Below are 24,035 nucleotides of genomic sequence, written 5' to 3'. Positions count from 1 at the left end.
AAAATCTTTGGGCTGAGGCAGCCCTTACCTCTGTCTATCTCATAAACCGACTTCCATCGAAAAATTTAAACAAAATTTCTCCCTTTGAAAAACTGTATGATAAGGAACCTGATTATAGCAGGTTAAGGGTCTTTGGGTGTAAGTGTTTTGTTCTTACTGATAAGAATGACAAACTTTCTCCAAAAGCCATTCCTTGTGCCTTTCTTGGCTATTCTGAAACCCAAAAGGGGTTTCATTGTTATGATATCAAAAGTGATAAATTGTATGTTTCCAGGAACGTGAGTTTTTTGGAAAATGTTAGTGGATTTGAACGTTGTGACCCCCATAATGAAAATATGGATTATTCTTTTTTATTTGATTTATTGAATAAGGACGATGATACTAGTGATAATGAATCAGATCAAAGTAACCCAAATGAACTTGAAACCGAGGAAAACATCTCCTTGTCTCCTTCGTCACATCAACCTATTGAATTACCTAGAGACCCTATCACCTACTCTCATAGAGATCAAAACAACTTTAGGAGTGCTCTTGACAGATATAATGATGCCAGTCCCAGTGCCTCTCAGAATGAAGTAATCCCTCGTAGAACTGAGAGAAGTAGAAGGCCTCCTTCTAGGTTCATTTCCTATGACTCTTTCTCCCCAAGATATAGAGCCTGCCTTAGTGCCATCCACTCTTATATAGAACCTAGAAATTTTGAAGAAGCACGTAAATGCCCTGAATGGATTAATGCCATGAACAATGAACTTGAGGCTCTGAGAAGAGCCAAAACCTGGGAATTCCAAAATCTTCCTAAAGGCAAGAAAACAATAGGGTGCAGATGGGTTTTTAAAGTAAAAACTAAAAGTGATGGATCCCTTGAAAGGTATAAAGCTCGCTTGGTTGCAAAAGGATATAGTCAAGAATATGGTATTGACTATGAAGAAACTTTTGCTCCTGTAGCTCGTATGGTCACTGTTCGATGTCTTATAACCGTTGCCTCTATCAACAAATGGAACATCTATCAAATGTATGTGAAAAATGCCTTTTTAAATGGCGATTTAAGCGAAGAAGTCTACATGAATGCTCCTCCTGGAATGGAGACTCCTAAGGGAAAGGTGCTTCGTCATCAGAAAGCACTCTATGGCCTAAAACAAGCTCCCAAGGCTTGGTATGATAGATTTAACTCTGTTATGATTGAGAATGGTTTTTCCTCTTGTTTTACTGACACTGCTCTATTTGTTAGAAAATCCAATGCAGGGATTGTAATTTTACTTCTGTATGTTGATGACATGCTCATCACTGGAAGTGATTCTAACGGGGTTAAAAGTATAAAATCTATCTTAAAAGATAAATTTGAAATGTCTGACTTGGGTTTTTTAACTTATTTTTTGGGAATTGAAGTGGCATACTCTCTTAGAGGATATTTCTTATCTCAAACTAAGCTTGCTTCTGAGATCATTGACAGGTCAGGTATTACAGATGAGAAGCTGTGTGAAACTCCTGCGGTTGTAGGAGCAAAGATGAAAATTGATGATGGAGTTCCCCTGTTGGATCCTACACCCTACAGACAGCTTGTAGGATCTCTGATGTATCTGAGTATTACCAGACCAGATATATCCCATGCAGTCCATACTGCAAGTCAGTTTCAGCATGCGCCTACATCCGTTCACATGAGTGCCATCTTACGGGTCGTAAGATACATAAAGGGTACTCTAAATAAGAGAGTTTTTTTGTCCTCTTCCTCTGACTTAAAATTGATTGTTTATACTGACTCTGATTGGGGAGGTGATCCAAATAACCGTCACTCCACCACTGGTTTTTGTGTGTTCTTAGGAGACTCACTAATTTCGTGGAGATGCAAGAAGCAACAAAAGGTGTCGCTCTCCTCAACTGAAGCTGAATATCGTGCCATGGCCACTACTACTATGGAGATTGTTTGGATTCACCAACTGCTAGAAGACATGGGGATCAAAATTGAAGGACCCACCAAGCTATGTTGCGACAACAAAAGTGCAATCTACATTGCAAAGAACCACACCTTTCATGAACGGACAAAACACATCGAAATGGATTGTCACTATGTTCGTGAAGCATATCTCCGAGGAGTTATCGATCTTCCTTATGTCACGTCCGAATATCAGTTGGCAGATTTCTTTACTAAAGCCTTGTGCGCTCCGCGGTTCAACTTCCTTCTTGGCAAACTATCGGTCATCTTGCCCTAAGTTTGAGGGGGGGTGTTAAATTATGTAATCAAACTTGTAATTTCGTATATATATTTTATATATATAAGGTAATACATATACATATATATAATATATGTATATGTATTTACCAATTATATATATAAAATATATATAGTCATAATAAGGGTAGTTTAGGAATTTTACACATATTCTTTTTCAAGAATATGTTTTTTGTATTTTCTTTTTTTTCTTTTTTCTTTTTTATTTATTTTTGCTTTTTCATTTAATGCATTGTACATGCATTGGGAGGGGCCCAACCCACTAGTCGTTGGACCCCTCCAACGGTCACATTTGTGACCGTTGGAGGGGCTCCAACGACTATGTGGAGCCCCTCCCAAGGCCTCCTCCAAAGCCCTATATATATGGGCAGCTCCTCTTGTATTTTTTCAAGGGATTTGGGATTATAGCCCAACCTCTTTAGTGTTTATGAAACTTATGGGTGCAAGTGCACATTTGTGATTCGGTGTGTTGTGTTTGTTGTGCACAAGTGTTCTTGGGTGTGTATGTTCACACATTTATTCTTAAGGTTGTTGTGTTATCGACTAAAGTATCTTGTTGAAGATACTTTTACAGTTACATTATTGTGATACTTATCACAAGATCCTTTGTTTTTGATAGTTTTGGTCCCCTTGCCTGCTGCCAAGTCTGCTCTTAAAGTATTATATTGGATACAGTTATAAACAGATACAATTTGTGCAAAGCAATTTGATACCATTTGGGATTAGTTTCATGTCAAATTATAAGTTGATTGTTGACTTGTCAGATTGGGTGCCACCTACCTTAAGCTAGTGAGCCCGTAGGCATGTGTGGTTTCATGTTTATGTGGTTCTGTTCGCTTGCAGATGTCAAAGGATGTATAGTTCAGTCATTCTCTGATCTTCATAGTTGAGCTCAAATGTTACCATAGTATAGACTGATATTAACATTAAAATGACTCTAATGACCAGAAATTCATTAAAAATGTCACTAGGCCTACAACCATGCTGGATGGTGAGTAAAAAATGCTCCATTCCTATTCAAGAAACTCCAACCTCATATGTTCTTTGCGAGAATACAAATAGTGAGACCAATAGAATTTAAAGAACAATTAACGACCTAAGATTAACAAAAGAAAAACAACTGGGCCAAAAATGAATTGAACATGTTGCATATAAACTTTGTCACTACAAGTATGCAAACTTGCCAACAGGAAAAAAGTAACAAGATATGGCAACACAAATAGCTATGACTAGCAATATGCATTATAGCATGATGAACACATTCATTACCAAAGCAAAATTTCAGGGATGAAGTAATTACTAAGCATCATCAACAGATCTGACGCATTAATATTCGTCTTTATGTTCTGCTGAATAGTTTTGAAACGCCTAACACAAAAAGTAACAAATAAAGAATATGTCAGCCATAGGTTGGATCTTGAATGCTTTCAACCAAAATGACAAAGCCTCCAAGTCCCGCAGACACTAAAAGTGGCAGTGGTAGAATTGTACTTGGAGAAAAGAGCCTTTGTGATTTCTATGAGGTGCCTTTCAGAATCAGGGAAAATCACTCGATAAGCACGAACCATCTTAGCTAGTTCACCAATGGAAGCCTGGACATAATATATAACAATACATGCATCATGCTCTTGGAGACAAGCCTATTATAGAAAACTTGCTCAGAATTAGAAGAAAAAGAAACTACAAGACAAAAATTAAAGGCATGAATCATGGTTTTGGAGACGTGTTAAATATATATATATATATATATATATATATATATATATATATATATATATATATATATATATATATATATATATTTGTTTGCTTATGTCCTTTGTAATGCCCACTAAGGGAAATTTAGTCTTTTTCTTTATTACGTAAATGGACATGTGCACTAGGGACTTAGTTGTCTTTTTCTTTATTTTTGTCTTTTTTCATTTGTATAGAGGCAAGAGGGTCAACCTGATAGAGTCATTGAGACCCTCCCCAACAGTCACAAATGTGACCATTGGGGGCTCCCAATGACTCTATGGGAGCCTGCCTTACTTGTCAAAGGTGGCGCCTAGGCGCAGCCCCACCAGCTGAGCGGTGAGGCCTTATATTGCGCTTAGGTTGTCACTGCCTAGGCTTTTTTTTAAGGTTTTTCTTTAAGACATATCATTTGTTTTCTTCTTCGAGGAGGAGGAGAAGAAGAAAGAGAAGACATTATTTGTCTATTGCTTGTATTATGTCTATTGTTGAAAAGAATAAGAAGAAGAAGACATACTATTTGTCTATTGCTTGTATTATGTCTATTGTTGAGAAGAAAAATACATTATTTGTCTATTGTTTGTTAATTTTTTTGTATACATGATTTTATTTTTTGTGTATTGTTCATTGACATTGATAGTTGTATGATTTGTTTATTCAATTGTTAATTTATTCTTAATTTGTTTGAGAAGGTTAAGGTTATGTAATATAATTGTTTTACAATGTTTAACGACATATTATTTGTCTATTGCTTATTATTGATTGATTTTATGCTGTATACATGTTTCTTATTATGTTTTTTATGTTTTTTTCATTTTGAGTACCGCCTAGGCTCCACCTAGGTCTTTTTAGAGGCTCACCACCCAGCGCCTGACAACTAAGGAGCCCCCTTAGTCCCATAATGTGTATAAATAGGGGCCTTTGCCCCCACTCCTTACTAATGCTTTCTAAAGCATTTCAATATAGTATTCTTTATATTTTAAGCTCTCTCTCAAATATTGTGTATGTTTGGTGTTTAGCCCTTTGTGGCTTATTGTATTTTTTCAATTAATGGCTTCTTGTTTATTGTGTGGCTTATTGTGTATTCATTGTAGTCACTTTGTGACATTGTTCTTTCCACTAGTGTTTCATTACATAGTATCAAAGCCCTTAGGTATTTGAGCACTCTTGGGACTTTCTCTTGTTTTGTTTTTTGTGTGCTTGTGTTTTGCACACTTGTTCCTGTCTTCTCTCCTTCCTTTCTTCCGTAACGGCCGATAAGAATGAAAAGATTGATCTCTCATTCAAATTGAATGGGACCAATTATATAATATGAGTGGCCGCTATGGAAAACAACCTCAAAGGTATGAAACTTTGGGGATATGTATGTGGCACGGTTCTAGAACCTTAACTAAAGCTCACCAAGAAGGAAGAAAATAAAGAAAAAACCTTGAATGATAAAGAAAAAGCCAAGGCCATCAAAGAATACCAATCCAAAGTTGAAGATTGGGAAAGTGAGTATGCCAAAATATTGGCATGGTTCATGAATAATGTAGATCTCAAAATTTGTGCTAATCTAGCCAAATTTAAGAAGGCAAATGAAGCATGATTCTTAATGAAAGGTATGTATATTCAAGGAGACCTTGCTGGAAGCATCGTGGCTAATAATGTGAAATCGTGCCACGATGCGTTCATATAATTTATTTCGTCTATTTCAATTTTAATTTTATATTGTTATTTAGTTATAATGTTTAATATGATTATACTTTATATTTGTTATTGTCTTATTGATTTCTCATTTTCTTATTTTTTCCAGACATATGGTGGACCAAGTTTGGAAGTGATGTTTCAAACTTAAGAGCTTTTGTCATTCGCATTATTAGCCAAATGTGTAGTGCAAGTGGATGCGAGAGAAATTGGAGCGTCTTTGAGCAAATACATACAAAACGAATAAATAGATTGGAGCACAAAGGCTCAATGACCTCGTCTACGTTCGCTACAATTTAAGGTTGAGACAAAGGTATATAAATTTATAAAGTTTATTTCTCTTTTTCATGTGTTTATTTAAAGTTTTTATATTATACAAAATCCAACTTTTTCATGTCATCTTTTTAGGCAAATAGAAAAGTTATCATCAAGAAGGCATAAAGAGCAATTTAATCCCATTAGTTTGAAAAAATTTGATGTATTGGATGCATGAGTTTAAGAAGAAGCAGGCATTTTCAATGAAGAAGACATTTAGTGGATAAACGTGGAAGGAGCTCAGGACGTAGATAATGAAGAACAATGTACATTGGAGATGATGTGAATGTCAAAAAAAGAGAAGAAGAAGAAGATAATGATGATGATGATGATCAGTGGTATATTTTTTTAAAACTTGGTTATTATTTCATGTGTTATTTTTAAAAAACTTGGTTACGATGTCTTATGTAGTTTATAGATACATAAATGCTTATGTGATTTTATGGTTGCATTTTGTGCAATTCATCATTGTTGCATGTGTTATGATTTTTTTTAGAATTTTTGGTAATTTTTTAGAAATTTTGAATTTTTTTATTAAAAATTCATGATTTTTTACAATACAATATGATACGTATCTTGTTTTGGACCTGACCGATACGAGTAACTATACAATACTTACAACCTTGGTTCATACATTAGGGATATCCTTTTGGGTTCCCGATCGTTGAGGAATAGCAAGCAGGGGAACTTCATTCAGAGATGGTGGTTGATATATGCTTGGTGGCACATCCGGTTGGAAAGGAATACGCTTCAACTAAGTGGCTTAACACTAATTTATTTTTGGTAGACCCTTTCACATTCATTTCTGAGGATCAAATCATATAATGTTGCTTGAGTGTTGCCCTGTCACCTCCATTACTATGTAACACGGACTCTCCTAACAAGGCATGGCTTCCTTTGTGTCAGGTGAAGTCAACCACACTGAGGTCCATTTTTGTCCAAAAGTAGATTCAGTTAACCCTAATCAAGTCTAGTTTTATCTATATTATATATAAATACATAAATGCACACACATATACGTACACACACACACACATATATGTATATAATATATATATATATATATATATATCCACACCTCTGCACCAGTGTGGTGTTACTTTTATTGATGAGGAATAGCAATTATAGATTGTTAATTTGATTTATTGCGTGAATTTATGCATGATGAATTGATGACATGATAACTATTTTTTTTCATTAGTGTTAATTTAAAAGTGTTAAAAATTATATATATATATATATATATACACACACCCTTCCCGCACCCCTGCACCCAAGTTTTTTTAAGGTGCCGCATCGCCGTATCCACACCAGCATTCACACCCGCACCTATGTGACATAACTGCATTATTATTATTATTAACATTAATTTCTTTTTGTTAAAAAACTATATTATGAAAATGCCTCTTTGGGACTGAAGAAACGAAACACATTCAAAACATTGTTTTGAGAATGGCTCCCAAAACAATGTTTCGAAGGTCAGCCAAATTCTCCCTAAAACATATTGGGAATTAGTCTTTTCACACCTTTTCTTTTTTTCTTATGAGTTTGACCAATAAGTTTGAAATTCAAGGCTCTGCTACCTGGTTTGTGCTATTGCTTGGAGATGTCAGTCCATGAGAATCAGAAAGGCTTATAATTTTGGCAGGACCACCAGAATCAAAAGAAGTAGAGTTGTTCTCTTGAGCTTCTCTCTGAAGTTTAGAGAGGAAGTGGTCTAACTTGTCTTCAAGTAGTTTTGTCTTTAAGCTGTCTACCTGGCAACAAGCACCAAAAATGAGAGTATTCCTTCACAGAAAATCTAACCAGAAAGTGCAGTCAAGGAAACAAGGTACTTTTGTAATTCAGCAGTGATCCAATTCATTAAATAAATAGCAAAAAGACAGTTTAGCTCATTGTTCAAACCAAAGAAAAATGACCAGAAGAAGATTTTATCTGCTAACCATGAACATGAGCTCAAACATTTACCATATGTAGCTCCAAGAATGAAGACAGAAATAATGCATAATTAATTGACTAGAATATGACACTTTCTAGCATGTATCTCAAGAAATTAGTTTATGTTGTTGAGCATCAACATCAGAGATTTTAATACATAGTAGAACAAAAAGGAAAAGAAGATCATTTTGATGATTAGCATGTAATGAAATACCAGCTTTCAACAAGAACACAAACGTTTGTGTCTATAAAAGACGCATTAACCAAAACCCACCAAAGGGCACAAATAAGAAGCACAAGAATAAAATGAATAATCTTTATTTAATTTCACATAAATGCTTAAAAAGCATTAATACAATGGGAGGGGGATGACCCCCATTTATACACATGAATGAGCTCTTGGAATACAGCTAAGAGACACAAAAGAGAGTCCTTCGAACTAGTCCAATGGCTCCATTTGTAGCCATTGGACTAGCTCCAACGGCTCTCAAACTAGTCAACAATATGTTGACTAGTTTAAGTCTAGTTCAAATGGAACTAGATACTAAAAAAATAAATAAATGAATGAAAAATAAATAAAAATATATATTATATAAATATATATATATATAATATACATATATACTAAGTGTATATACATTGGTATGTACACAATATATATACACTTTTTAACACTCTCTTCGCTTATTTTCACACTTAGTTAAATATGAGATTTTCGAAATTTTGGCCAAGTCTGGGAGAAAATACGTTTGAACCTCAATTTTAGATTGATGTTTTTTAGTCTGAGTTTGACTCAGATCTCATCAACTAGGTCTAAACGAGCCAATCAAAACGTGAGAAAAAGTTTTATTTTCGACCTTTAAATTCAAGCGAAATTCAGGTTATTTTCGAGCGAAATTCGAAATTTGATATTCGTGTTATATGTCGTTGGATGCGTCTCGGAATTATGAGCGCAACGATATTTTATTTTTCTTGATTCGGGTTACATTTGAGCCAAAAAATAACGTTTTTCTAAAAATTGAACAGTTTGTCGAGACAAATCCGGAGTTGGATCGGATTGGATCCAAGGCCTACTATCCGAACTAATATGGATTTGGGTCTTATTTAAGTCCTACTTAAATTTGGATTTGATCCAGATCTTGATCCATTTTCGTTCTTGGATATGGGTTTAGATCTTGGATCCGGATCCAGATCTAAATCCAAGCCCAACGTTTTTCTAGCTTTAAAGTGAATATAAAGCTTTATTTTGAGGTTTATTAGGGTTAAGAAGCCTTTAGGGTTATTTTGGTTATTTTTGAAAGTTTTTAAATATTTTTAATTAATTAATATTTATTAATTAATTAAATAAATAATATTAATTCCGAATTTTGGTTTAGGACTGAGTAGGACTTCTTAAAGGAGTTCCTATTCCTACCTAAGAGAGAGTTGTAAAAGTTTATAAAGTTAGAAAAACTACCAAATATGAAAAAGTCAACATTTGGTAGTATTTAGAAAAAAATTAGGAAACTAAAAGAGAGAGAGAGAGAGAGAGAGTTCCACCTTTTGGGAACTCTTAGAGAGGGCTGGAAAAAAAGGGAAGGACGACCTCCTCTATGGGGGCCTATAAAAAGACTTCAAAAAGAGAGAGAAAAGAGAAAGAGAAGGAAAAAAAGAAGGGGGAGAGAGAAAGGAAAAGAGAGGTAAAAGGAGGAAGAAGAGGATATTTGATCTTTTTCAGCCCTCCATCCACGTTTTTCAACATCTACCATTGTTTTTCTTCATTTTATATACAAGGTACGGGTTTTTCTCTTGTCTCGAATGAGAAAAAGAGCCTAAATAAGCTTTAAGCAATATTTTTATGGAGAACCATGGATTCTATCTTGATCTTTCATGGTTTAATCCATGAGAATCGATGTAGGAAGGTTAGAGTATGTGAGATTTATATTCCTACGATTTTTCTGCATGTTTTTATGTTTCTCTCTCTCTCTCTCTCTCTCTCTCTCTCTCTCTCTCTCTCTCTCTATATATATATATATATATATATATATGTTTTTGCTTTGTATGGACACCTTGGACAGGTCTGGACAGTTATGTTCCATGCTTTTAGCGGGCAGATCTAGCCACCATGATGATGGGCAGATCTGGCCAGATTTGAGCCCCTGTCCATGCTGTTCATTTTGTCCATTCTTGACAGATCTGTCCCCTGGACAGGAGTATATATATGAACAGGTGGACATGGGGCTGTGGTTCTTAAAACCGAACCAGATCTATGGAAATAAAAATATGCGCATATTCAGTTAATGTGAAAATTTTGGATTTTTGGCAGTTTTTTGTTCGGGACAGCTGTCCAGTCCCAACCTAGACAATTGGCTGGGACCGGACAGTCTGCTGTCCAATCCCAAACAGCTCTCCAGATGTGTGTTGGACCACTATTGAATTGGAAAACATTAATCCCACACCCATTCATATATATTAACCTGTTTGTAAAGTAGTTATATATACATGTGGCATCAAATTTTGCATATATCCGTAAGATGTTATCTTGCAATGATGTGATTTATCTCTGACCTATAAAACAAGCACAAATTATAATTCAATGCAAATAAAACATTGAATGTCATGACCTGGGAATCGGTTTTAGTTTTTATATTACATCAATTTAATATTTGTTTACATCTAAAGATATCATATCTAGAAAAAGATAGAATGCTCTCTTTATCTATATCTGTTTGTAACAAAAGCTGAAAATCCACTTCAAATGTCTGCTCATGTATAACAGCATGATTGTGAAGATTTCAAGTGTTTTATATTGCCCAGCAATATTTGGGGTTGTCAGTTCAACCTTTTGTTCCTTGTAATAAAGGATAGTGCTGCAGATGAAATTGATGATTATAGCTATCATTTTTACTCATCTGTTGGAGGTATATATATATAGCGTGATTCCAGAAACTGGGTCGGTTCAGCCCCAGCCGACTGAGCTCAGCTCGGCTGGGACCCTGTCAGCAAAAAAAACAAAAAAAAATATTTATTTTAAACAGAATTTCTTTTTCTGTTCAGCCATTAAGGCCCCAGCCGACCCACTGTCGGCTGTAGTCGGCTGGACACTTGTTCTGGGCTCGATGTGGCCCCAACTGGGCAGGTGCTCTTTCTTTTAAAAAATAAAAAATAAAAATTTTAAAACAAAAGTTTTTAAAGAAGAGGGGTTTCTTTTTATGCATGTTGTGACTTGTATGAAAAATATCCAGGGTTTTTAGGTGAGTTGCATGTTCAATTGATGCTCACGTGATATACTTATTTGAATCTGAAAAAAAAAAGTGTATACTACAACATGAATGTATGAAATCGCTTATGGTATTAGATATAGTTGTATTCATACAAAAGAATGAAATATGGCGGGCTTGCACCTAGTATATCATGCTTAATCAAAGTATTAATGCATAATTGTTCTTATGTACACGTGCACACGTGGAATTGATATATGTTACAGTTGTATATTTGCATATGTGTTCGCATGTTTCTAACTAAGATAATTCATGAATAAAAGCATATGTGTGGCATGAGTACATGAATATGTGCACATGAATAGTGTGGACACGTGCATATGAATGTTGTAGTCCTTGCACATTGTTAAATTGGCATATGTGTGGCATGAGTACATGAATACGTGCACATGAATAGTGTGGACACGTGCATATGAATGTTGTAGTCCTTGCACATTGTTAAATTGGCATATGTTGATGCGCATTGGAAAGCATGTGACTCTATTGCATATATGGCATGTTGTTATGGTTTTTGCATATGGTGCATCGATGGTCGAAATGAATTATCGTGGGCCTGGTGAGCTTCGAGCTTTGGTTTGCTCATTCTTTATTCATTTTAAATGCATCGCAAAAATCACATTAATGTTGTTGCACTGTATTTTACTGTTCTATATTTTTCCACGTGCTGGAGTCCCGTGATGAGTCTCGCATTTGGAAATGCGAATTTGTGGTATTAATTTGACGTGCATGGTTATGGATAAAAAAATGTGATATGTAATGAATGCATTGGCATGTTCTTAATGATTTTTGCATATAAATGCATGGATGATCAAGATGGATTGTCATAGGTTGTGGAAGCCTTAAGCCGGTGTGCTCCTTTACTTGTTTATGCATTGCAAAAATCATATTTGATGTTGTGGTTTTTATTGCATTGTTCTATGATGCCACCGGCTGTGGTCTCATGAAGAGCTGGCATGTTGATTCGCAAACTTACATTATTAATTTTGCATGTTGAATTGCAAATTAAAGGAGATGGATTAATAACAAAATAAAAGAAATTTAAGAACAGTGTAATCTATGTTTCCTTGATGTCCCTTCTTTAGTGTGAGAATCTTGGATATTGCGGGTTTGGGAAAACAGTGAGGCTACTAAAACTCCGTGTGCGTTGTTGCAGCGTGATTGATATGCCACGTGATAAGAATTATTAAGAACATGTGATAAATGTTTAAGTTCAATATATGATTATAGTTCATGGAACCTTGTTGGAAGAACATGCAATTTTGTGTTTTGTTTTGCCATGTGAAGTGATACAATACATATTGTTGGTATATATGTTTGTGCCCATATTGGTGGCTACTAACTCCGAGAGCGGTCAATTGTTTTGGGCAGTCGATTGCATTGATGCATGTATCACTGCGTATGGTATTTGTTGAGGATCTGATCTCCAAAAGATTATCTGTGAGATTGTGTATGACCAAGATCAGGTGACCCGACTAGAGTGGTAGATCTCTGTGAGGATGTACACTGTGCAAGAGTGGGTAGCCGCAAAGACGGTGAACTCCTGTGGGGAAGTGTATGGTCCAAGACCAGGTATACCATCTAGGGCGGTAATTCCTCGTGAGGTCGTACATTTCCCATACCAGGTGATCCGGCGTGGATCTTGTTAATTATATTAGTGGCTATCGACCTTGAGAGCAGTCATTCATGTTGATGCGTGTACCACAATGATTTTCATTAAATATGGCATTTGTTGAGGATCGGGTTCCGAAAGAATTCTCTATAAGGTATGTATAATCAAGATCTGGTAATCCGGCTAGAGCGGTAGAATCTCTATGAGGAGGTACACTGTCCAAGAGCGGGTAGCCGCAAAGACGGTGAACTCCTGTGAGGAAGTGTATTGTCCAAGACCAGGTATACCATCTAGGGCGGTAATTCCTTGTGAGGTCGTACATTTCCCTTACCAGGTGATCCAACGCAGAACTTGTAATTTTGATTACCATAAAAAGTTATGGTGAGTCGTGATGATCTTCTGAGATTGATATTAATAGTCAATTATGAATATATAGATTTAACTTTTTGTTATAGCATGATTATATGTTGGACTCAGATGTGTGAATCAGATCTTTATTAATTTCAGATCATGTTTTGGACGTTCTATGGAATGGTGGGATTTTCTGAGAAAGTATGACGCCTTAAGTGGGTTATAGCAGGTGGCAGTTGGTCGTGTAAGGCCTTGAGAGATGGGAATAGATTAAGGTTATTCAGGACGAAGCGCTTGTTAGAAATTGTGAGAGCGACAAACAACGACATGATAAAATACAGAAACCCCCGTTCAAGGAACGTAAACAAACTAGAGCAATGTCTCGCTGTGTCTCTTCATTCGTATCAGATCAGCTAGAAGATAACGAATAAACCTTTCTTGTGGTCTTTTGCTAACCCCTTTTTCGTGGCTCCGTATAAACTCTTGCGAAGACAAGTTTATTAATGAAATCACACATATATTTTGTTCGACCAAGTTATGACTTTGAACCCTTCTCAGGAACTCATTATGTGTTGTCCTGATTACTTTAATAGCATTCAGGTTTGGGATCACACAATTGTTGTACATCCTTGTTAACACCTATTAACTTAGACTACGATTTCTACATATAACCTTCGCATGAAATTTCGCGGACGAAATTCTTTTAAGGGAGGTAGGATGTAAAGCCCCGTTAAAAAAATTTTGTGTCGTACATGTGTCTGACATGTGCAGGGCACGTGTCGGACACGTGTCAAGGTTTGGTCCGCGGCGCAGGTTCTCAAAGCTCCCCCTGCCTCCTTTGGTTTCCCAGCAGGGGGCGAACCCCCCCTGCCTTCTTCCTATTTTCGAGCAGGGGGCAAAGCCCCCTGCACCTTGTTTGTTCTCCGGCAAGGGGCTTTGCCCCCTTACCTTGATCCTGCTGCCGACAGGGGCAGCTGTCTCGTTTCCAGCAGGGGGTTGCGCCCCCTGTCCTGTTTCCTGTTGAGGCAGGTTCGGCAGGGAGCCTCCGCTCCCTCCCCTGCCTTTTTTGTCTCTGCATCTGTGGCTTTTTGCCAGGCAAGGGTGAGGCCCTTGCCTCCTGCATCCTCGCGGATAGGGTGCAGTGTGTCTACCCCTGCCTCTGCATTTCTGGAAGTCTAGGAGCAAGCCTCCCTGTTCCTGCTCGTGTGGCTGGGAGCTAAGCCCTTAGCCCTCTCTACTGTTCGGGCATGCACTCCCTGCCTCTGCCACTGTTTACTATCGGTGGTCAACAAGGCTCTGTCAGGGGGGCATCCATGCTCCAACAGGTAGGGAGCCCAAGACTCCCTGCCTTGCTACCTCTGTTGTTTTTCTGCAGGGAGCTCAACTCCCTACCTACCCTTGTATTTGGGGTTCGGTACCACTGCAGGTATTACCAAACCCGCTTCTCATTTGTACTATGGCATATTACTAATGTTCTAAGCATCGCAGGTTGAACGGTGGATCCAACTCGCCTTAATGGCTCGAGCTCGTGCTTACCTACGACGCGGGCATACGAGGACCCGCAACCCCTCAAGGTAGGGGATTCTTGCGTAAAAAGACAATGAACGAATAAATGCTAAAATAAGGAAAGATAACTAAAAATGAAAGAGGACGATGATATATGTATACATATAAAATATATATGTATGTCTTTTAATTAAAGGACGCGGTTTCGTGATCCTTGTCCCATTTACTTTCTTGCACTTTCCTTTTCTGTTGCCGCCGCGCTATATGTGCCCAGGCTTTTAATTCATGTCTTTACAGTTCATGCCACTTTAACTCAAGGACGTGGTTTCGCGATCCTTGTCCTCTTTAATTTTTCGTACTTTACTTTCCTGTTGCCCTGCGCTTTGCGCCATGGCATTTACTTGTATATGCATGCCTTTTTCTCCAGAATGCAATCCTAGTCCTCCTTTACGTTCTCGCACTTTACTTTCTGTATTTACTTTTGTTGCCCCGCGCTTTATGCGTCATGGCCTTACTACTTACTACCTTACTTTCCTGTTGTAGTCGTGCTTGCTTTTGCACTTACTTTTTTTATGTGTTGTTCGCCCGTACTTTGCTGCCGCACTTCGTGCATATACTTTGCTCGTGCATGTATTATTATCTCTGTCATATGCTCCTTTCCCCTAACTCTAATGACTGGGGAGGTCGGATCATTGCCCGTGGGGTGGTTGTTAACAACCTGTCCATTAGAGTTTTGTACCGCTCTGTCCTCTCCCTTGACAGACAACAAGAAGCGAATGGGTGTGTTAGGGGTTGCTTAACTAACGACTCATTCTATGCTGTGGTTTTTAAACCACTCGAACATCTTGCCTGTGAAGGCGAATTATACCATTTTATGTGATTACAACATTATGCATTTAGCATTGTTCGAGATCGCACGACCGTCTCATCTGATCATCGCAGTACAAGCGTGTAGTGCACGACTACAAGTACTCTAGGATAAAAGGGGTATAGCTCCTCAATAAGAGCCTCATCAAAAGTGTTTCACAAAGATGTAATGCTTCTCAAACTATACTTTGACATTCTTTATCTTTTGAAACAGTCAGCAGCTTGTGCCAACATTTGGCATGCGATTTTGGTATCTACATGCCTCGCATGACTCGATACCGGCCTCGATAGACGGGATACAGGTTTCTCAACAGAACCCCCGCTAAGAAGTTCACTCAAACCCCAATTCGGGATCACCCGAGATATGCCGAATAGACGAACAAAACCAGTCAATCATATCCTTCCAAATGCTTTGATTTGGGCAGTCTTTGATGCTTTTGCGCAGCTCCCTAAATCTCAAGTCTACTATGCAGGAACTACGTACACGAAGAGTCAGGATCCTTGCGAGGTATCTCTCTCCTTAGACGACGATGTATCGCTAGCTCCCAACTGAACTCTTGTCACAAGAGGGAGAGTGATAGATATCTCTTGCATCCTCCACAAGGATGCCTCAAAAGCGTACGCAATGAGTGAAAACCTGAACGTCATCTGCAATAGCAAGGCAGTAACAACACATATGCAAAAGCAAGAGCCTGGGCGCAAAGCGTGACGACAAAGTAAAGACTATAAGCATGAGTGCAATGCAAAACCTTTACGCAATGCGCGACGACAAAGTAAAGACTGTAAGCAGGAGTGCAACGCAAAACCTTTGCGCAATGCGCGACGGCAAAGTAAAGACTGTCAGAAAGTAAAGGACAATATATATATACCTGCTATCGGCAATCTACGAGGAGGCAGGGGGTTGCACCCCTACCTGAAGAAGGCAACGAGGAAGGCCGAGGCGTCACCCTGCCTGCCAGAAGAGTAAAGAGACAGGGGACCAAGCCCCTACCTGTTTGCACAAAGGGGGAGGCAGGAGGCTTCGCCCCTGCCTATCAAATACGCAAAGAGGCAGGGGCTTGGCCCCTGCCTGTCGAACAAGTAAACAAGTAGGGGGCAAAGCCCCTGCCTGACGCCCAAGAAGAGGGAGCAGGGAGGGGGCTTGGCCCCTCCCCTAAACAATGGGGGTGCAGGGAGCAGGGAGGGGAGCTCGACCCCTCCCCTGCCGTAACAAGAAGCAGGGAGGGGGCTCGACCCCCCCCACCTGTCGTAAAAGAGAGCAGGGAGCGGCTCGGCCCCCTCCCCTGCCGTAACAGTGAGCAGAGAGGGGCTTGGCCCCTCCTGCGTACTACGAAGGCAGGGAGGGTCGAGCCCTCCCCTGCGAAGATCGAAGGCAGGGAGGGCTCGAGCCCCTCCCTGCGATAAACAGAGGCAGGGAGGGTCGGACCCTCCCTGGTAAAAGAAAAGGCAGGCAGGGGGCCCAAAACCCTTGCCAAAACCTTTCTTACAGGCGACATAGGTTTTACCCCTGCCGACCTATCGGCAAAGTGGTAGGGGCTTAAGCCCCTGCTGGACGGCTATCCCTTGCCATAACGGACCGACAGGCAAGGGATTTTGCCCCTGTCGGTCAACGAAAGGAAGAAGAAAAAGGGGAAGATGAGGTGGCAAAAGGGTACGCACTTGGGCTGCCAGCGGTAGGTGGCCGGACGCAGGGCGAGAACGGAGGGTGCCGGCTGAGAGGCCATCGACGAGCCCTCGGGACGGGGGCGGCAAAGGTTGGCGAGGCGCAACCGACAGCGAGTCTGGGGGGTCGTCGGGCAGAGAGGCATCGTCGGTGAGGTCGCAGAGGGGGAGGTTGTCGCCGGTGAGGGTGGGCTCCGACGGTGCTGTCGCCGGCGGCTGTTCTTGCCGACGACGGCGGGTCGACGCGTGGGGAAAGAGGGTGAGTATCGGGGAGAGAGAACGAGAGAGCAAAGAGGGGAAAAGGGCGTACCTGGGGAGGCTGCCGGAGAGAAGCTCACCGGAAGGAGGGGGTCGTCGGTGGCTGTGCTCGGCTATGTCACATGGGTGCGGGTGCGGGCGCGGGTGCGGGTGCGGGGATTCGGCACTTCCAAAAAACCCGGGTGCGGGGGTGCGGCAGGGGCAAAAATGTAATAAGTAATATATATATATATATATATATAAAGGGGGTTGGGGAATAGGCGGGGTTTTTTTTTTAAACTTTGCAGCTGACAGACAGCTGCTGGACAGCTGCTGCAGCTGTCAGCAGCTGTGCTGACAGCTGCTGTCAGCAGCTGTGCGTGAAAAACTTACTTTGTGCTAGTCTGTCAACAGCTGACAGACTAGCATAAAGTTTTTTTAAAAAAATTTCGAAGCCCATTTGGGCAAATTTTTTTTTTAAAAAATGGACATTAATGATCCTGGGTGCGGTCAACGCACCCAGGATCGAGTTGACCGCACCCGGTGCCGCACCCGCGTCGAGTCGCGTCGACGCGGGTGCGGCACCCTCCTAGCCGAATCCCTGTGACATAGGTGCTCGGCAACGCTGAGGAGAGAGAGACGAGAGGGCGAGAGGCGGTGAGGGGGGGTTCGTAACCCTTCTCCTGCCAGCCTCGTTGTCTCTTAATGACAGCGAGAGGCGGTGGCCTCGGGTCGGGTCTGGGTCCGACCCGAATCTAAATAAATTTTTTTGTGTGTTTTACATTGAATCCCATTTAAATTCTCAGGGTTTAGTTACAATTCAATGAGTTCTGATAATTATAAACAAGATAATTGAAGACCTGTATATTTCAAAGTTCCATCAGTTACACATAAACATATAATGATTACTTCAACATTCGGCCCATTAGCCATGCATAATTACTGGACTACCTTGGTCAACATAAATTAGATCTTTATCACTATGGCTAGTGGTGGCAAACAAGCCAAACAAACCAAGCTCCCTTACTCAGACTCAGGCCATTTAGTGTCAGTGCCAGCTCAGACTTGGGCCCCAGCTTGGCTTGCCATCAGGTCAAGGTAACCACAAGCGAGCTTGTTTCTGCAAAAAATTAATTCAGGAAAAAAATCAATGTTGACCTCCTTCAGGCACATATGCCAACCAGCTAGCCCATAAGTGTCATCAACTAGTTTACACATTACATGTAACAAGTCTAGCTGAGCGGGGCTGAGCCAATTAGCCCTTGTTCAGCATCCAACTCGATAAATGAAGCTTGTAATTTGCATTGACAAAGCCTGTTCTATCAGCCCGATCAAGCTGGTATTGGTCAGTCACGAGTTGTTCAATTCATCTAGCATCCCTTACTAATGCCAAGTCCAATTTCTCAAATACAATGGTTATGGACCATGCCCAAATTGGGCAAACTTAATACAAGAGTCAAGGAGCAACAAACTCGACTGACATTTTAACACAAAATAAAACAAATAGATATGTGCCATGGTGTCGGCATTATACCTAGGCAAGTCACATGCAAACCACCATCATCAAACTTCAAAGTGAATGCCAGTGTTGCTAATGTGTGTGATTGCAACCACATTTTGTGTACATCCTCGACAATATTGAACATTCTAACAATACATTCAAGCACTCGACAACAAATATAATTAAGGAAATACCAAACTGGTTCACAGTTACAAGAAAAAGGCATGAAAGGCAACAATACTGACTATTATCCCAATGATGAAACAAGAAGAAATAAGTCAATACATTTCTTCCAAAACATGAATTTTTAGCATACTTTTTTTGTTTTTTAATTTGATAACACTTCAAGTTTAATATGCAAAAAGTCTGGCCATTTGAATGTCTAGCAAAATGTTTAACATACCGGAAAACCCAATTGCCTGAGAAGTACTACAGCCTCTGCCCTGGCTTCTACTGGTTCAGAATCTGAAGAAAGCCTAACCTGAACTTGACAAAACATTAAAACTAAAAGGTAAAAATAAAAAATAATTAAGACTCTTAATGATGCAATCCATCTCCTTTTCTCATCTAATTGCACCTTGAAATAACCATCATCTTGCCCTTGCAACACAGGGACCAAGGGAAGGTTACTTTAATTTCATAGGTGACAATGCCTTCTCACCCCTGCCACAAATTTACCCAACCCTGTTGTACAACACACACACACACATAACTTGATTTACAGAAATTTCAAAGATGACATGAAAATGTTTTCAGTTGCAGTGCCCTTTTTCTTCAGATTAGGTATTTCTCTGCTTTTAGGAATGCAAGCATCCCTATTTTAATGGGCAAAATATTTGATGCTTCCTTGTATTGATTAGATATTTTGACTCCCTTTCTCATATGATTTCCACTCCTACATTTTTGTTCCATCTTTTTACTTTTTTTGTTATAGAATAAATGCCCTTTGTTAGGAAACCAAAAAATAACATCAAGTTTGGCATACAGCAATACACCTTTAGACGAGAAAACAACTAGTAAAGCATTAAATTTTCCAAATTTTAGGAAACCTCTTTGATTTGGATCCTTGTGTCACACACACACACAACAACAACAACAACAGAGCTGAATCCCTGTATACTGGTCCCCACAGGGGAACGGATTGATGCAGAAGAAAATGGTTTACCTCAAGATTTTTTACTATTTGACTAATTGCAGATTCTGAGTCTCTCTTACAATCTTGGAAAGATGAATCACCATATGCCTGCCATAAAAAAACAGATTACTCTCGTTATGCCTTCAGAAAGATGACAGGAGATAGACTGTGCAGTGTGCAGAAAAGATGGAGAATGAAACAAGATGAAAGTGCAAGAGAAGGTAAACCTCTAGAATTGGCATGGCACCAGTGTAGTATCTCACAGCATCTCCATAAGCTCCCGTTTTCATACATTTTGTTAGTTGAATTGGAAGATCATATATAAACTGCTCCTCAGAGATAGAGTTAGACCACTCAGAATGAGATCATTAGATTAGATATAACAAATTTCAGTACATACAGGCTACATGATATATATATATATATGTATATAAACACCACACCCAGAAACCTTTTTTTAATAAAGTGTTGCACATATATGAGGTACCCTTCAAAATTTTAGCTTTTGTATAGGTCGAATCCCAGTAATAACCATTACAAGATCTCTATACAATTCAAAAATTGGCTGGAGTTGTTTTTATTTTTCTTGGAAGAATCAATCTGGAAATTTGCAAATTTGATCACTAGAGTTATGATCCAATAAGATTTTTCAGGTGCAGAAACATGTTAAATCTTAAACTCAGTTCATAAGACATCCACGCCTGCATCACCACTAGATATGCAGCCAAGGAGTGACATGTGCGGCAGATGAGGAGTGATGCAATCAAAGGAACATCTTTAATGAACCAAATGGGAAACATAAGCTGGGGAGAGAAATTAAAAGATCAAGTAGAAGGGAAAACTGGGGAAGTTGGAGAAAAAGGTTATCGTACAAGGCTGAAATACAGATTAAGACACTATGTAACCTCCATTACTGGACCTCAAAGCTAAAAGTTCAAACTATACACTATCCAGCAATAACAGGAAATTGCAAATGTAAGTACAATAAGAAACAAATGAGACAAGATATATTCAGGGATAAGACTCACAAGAAAATCACCTGAACTTGACGTAAAAGGTTTCGAGTACGATGCAATTTCTCTATATGTCCTCTCTTTTCAAAAAGAGATGTATTGACACGATCACTTTCAGCTTGAACAGACATTATCTGCATGATAGATAGTCTGGATCTTGCAGTCATATTAATCAAGAAAAAAGATAACAAACACAAATTTTCTGTCGACAAAACCTTATTGAGCAGCTGCTCCATGTTCCCTTCCATGACAACAATGTTTGTTTTCATCCTGTCAATACACGACATTTATAATTACAATACGAGTTACAATGTGCATTTTACATAACCTCTAATAAAACATTAAAAAGGCCAAAATAAATAATTTCCATCTGTGTGAATTATTCACAAGTTTCAAAATGTGCTTCTCATTGATTTGTAGCGCTATGCACATGCACAAGTACATAATCATCATCAAGTCTTGTAACATCCACTTGGCATCATCTTTTGGTGTCCTATTTCTCCATTCATTACTATGAAGTCCTCAACCCTAGCCAACTCCATTCTTTCATAACGACTCTTACTATGCACTTCCATATATTTATTGATCTTCTCTTTCTCCAAATCCAATAAACATGCACCAAACTTCCCCTTAACACTAACAATTTTTAATATCCTTGTAAAACATATCCAAGCCATCACGTGCAACATTCCTAATTTTCTCTTTTATCAGTACCCCTGCAACATTCTTGAACGCTCTGCACCAAATAGAACAGAATGACGGATAAGGGTGCATTTGCAACAAACAGCAGGAATTATATCACAAGCATCCTGATAGATGAAAATGTTTCTCAAAAGGGTAGTCGGAAAGAATATGAATCATGCTCATACAGAACAAAAAGATTAAGGAATCACATTTTATGAGATTCTTGTATCGAAGATGGGTACTCTCACCTTTTAATTGTGTCAGTGGCACCAATGAACTTGTTGTAATTTTCATATACCAGCATCTGCATATCAGTATCCAGATTTTTTATCTCGGCCGCCATTTCTACATGTTTTTGAAGAAGACTCTCCAAATTTGACCTCTGTATCTGCAGGAAGCCAGTAACACAGACAAACTTTGATACCAAGAAACACTAGCATAAATTTGAAAATATAGTCAATAAATTCACTCCAGTGCAGAAACGTATCACAGAACACCAAAATAAACCTTACAGAAAAAGCAGAGAAAGTCAACCACTATAACAAAATCAAAATGGAGAAATGCAGCAGAAAACACCGAATTCTTAACATAGAGAGGAAACCCGAGGAAGAACAACTCTAATAAAAAATACAAAAGTTAAATCCGAAACCAAAAAACATAAAAATCAGATGGGAACTTTCAGAAGTCGTAAACCCTAATATCAGCAATCGCATCGTGAGGACTAGGTCAACAGAGGTAAATTCAACAGGAAATACACAATAGCGTCGAACTCTGCAAGCAATGCACCGCCAAAAAAACCACAAATCACACACCTCAAAGCCCAAACACAGTCAGAAGAAACCTAATTTCCACTAAGCACAACATCCATGAGCAGTCAAGCAACCAAAACGCGCCAGGTTCAATCTCAAAACCTCCAATCTTCAACAAATCGCGCAAATTCTCGGAGGTTAAGCAACCAAAAGGCGCCAGATCCAAACTCAAACGCCGCCGATCTCCGAAGAATTATGCTAAAACGATCCAAAACCCGAAAAGAAATAGAGAGAAGACGAAAGAATCGGAAAGATGGAGGATCGAGAAGTGCATACCAAGTGAGTCATGTAGAGATCGGGAACGAAGGAGGGGGAGTCGATGGGGTCGACGGGCGGCGATCTCATGGAGGCCTCGCCGACGGAGGCCTCGGGGGAGTAGAAGCTGGAGAGCAACTCCCTCATCCTCTTTGCTTTGTCGTCCATCGGCAGATCGACGGCCATCCTTCACTCTCTCTGCAATTCCTCCCTCTCCCTCTCTGCGATTTCTCCCCGCCCTTTTAAAGCCTTCGCCCGCGTAAAATTGTGTGGTCATTTGTAGGGATGGCAGTGGACCGGGGGAAAGCGGGGCCCCGCCTCGCCCCGTTTGGACCGGGGATGGAGGGTATGAAACGGGGATGGAGGCCGGGACGAAGGTTAAAATCCATCCCCGTTGGGGGGGTGGAGGGGACTGGCACGTTTCCCCGCCCCGCCCCATCCCCGCCCCCAACCCTTTATATTTTTCTACATGTTTACTAACCCTAACTCCCTTCCCTAATTTCCTAACCCTGGAGCCACCGAGCCGGGCTGTCGCCTCTTCCCTTTCCCCATCCGCATTATCATTGGGGTCGGGCCGTCGCCGACCACCGTTGGCCGTCGCCGACCACCGTTGGCCGACACGATCTCTCCCTCCTCCCATCTCTGTCGCTGCCTTGTGCCACTGCCGTGAGCCTCCTCTATGGTGCCATCTCCTCCCTCTTTTCTTTTTCCTTTTCCCGTCTGTAGCCTTGCATCGTCGGAGCAGCGTCGTCGCCGACCCCTCTCCTCACCGTCTTCCTGTTTCTTTGCTTCGCTTCTCTTAGTCTTGTGATATCGTTTCGTTCTCCATGCTTTTTTTTTAATTCTGAAGAGTCGTTTGATGTGGATTTTCTGCTTGTATTGGTGTGATTCCTGTTGATGTTACGATATTCTGGTCGCTGGATCCAGATTTTGAGGTTCATGCGTAGATTTGATTGCTACGCTCATTTGTAGGATGTTACGATGCAATTTGACAAACGAGGACGGGGCGGGGGTGGGGATTAGAATGTTGAGACGAGGCGGGGGTGGAGCTCCAAAGTCTCCCCCGTCACGGGGGTGGACCGGGGATGAAGGTTACATTTTAGAGACGGGGCGGGGGTGGAGACCTGCCCCGGTCCACTGCCATCCCTAGTCATTTGCAAATAAAAGACTTTTTAATCGTGTGTATATAAATAAAAAGCGATTAAATTATCAAAGGAAAATTTTACAAAAACACACCTTACTTTTA

At 39.9% G+C, this 24,035-nt stretch overlaps 1 protein-coding gene across 3 annotated transcripts in view; it reads right to left on the bottom strand.

Moving 5' to 3' along the window:
• LOC149820666 (vacuolar protein sorting-associated protein 51 homolog) overlaps window positions 1–23,010 on the bottom strand; it is a 59,026-nt gene extending 36,016 nt beyond the window's left edge. The window contains exons 1-10 of one of the 3 annotated variants that reach the window (XM_089983446.1): window positions 22,811–23,010; window positions 21,974–22,113; window positions 21,257–21,311; window positions 21,068–21,175; window positions 20,256–20,354; window positions 20,059–20,136; window positions 19,297–19,374; window positions 7,546–7,719; window positions 3,719–3,819; window positions 3,528–3,595 (exon numbers count right to left, since the gene is read on the bottom strand). In XM_089983446.1, coding sequence (XP_089839572.1) covers window positions 3,528–3,595; window positions 3,719–3,819; window positions 7,546–7,719; window positions 19,297–19,374; window positions 20,059–20,136; window positions 20,256–20,354; window positions 21,068–21,175; window positions 21,257–21,311; window positions 21,974–22,113; window positions 22,811–22,975 — 1,066 coding nt within the window. In that variant the 5' untranslated portion in view covers window positions 22,976–23,010. Of the gene's footprint in view, window positions 1–3,527; window positions 3,596–3,718; window positions 3,820–7,545; window positions 7,720–19,296; window positions 19,375–20,058; window positions 20,137–20,255; window positions 20,355–21,067; window positions 21,176–21,256; window positions 21,778–21,973; window positions 22,114–22,810 lie in introns of those variants that run through there. The other 2 variants (XM_089983447.1, XM_089983448.1) reach the window with 2 other exon arrangements.
• Between the last annotated feature and the right edge of the window lie 1,025 nt (window positions 23,011–24,035).

Source organism: Nuphar pumila, chromosome 12, assembly GCF_984573655.1.
Source record: "Nuphar pumila chromosome 12, dmNupPumi1.hap1.1, whole genome shotgun sequence".
NCBI lineage: Eukaryota > Viridiplantae > Streptophyta > Magnoliopsida > Nymphaeales > Nymphaeaceae > Nuphar > Nuphar pumila.
This window is presented reverse-complemented; position numbering and strand designations above follow the sequence as displayed.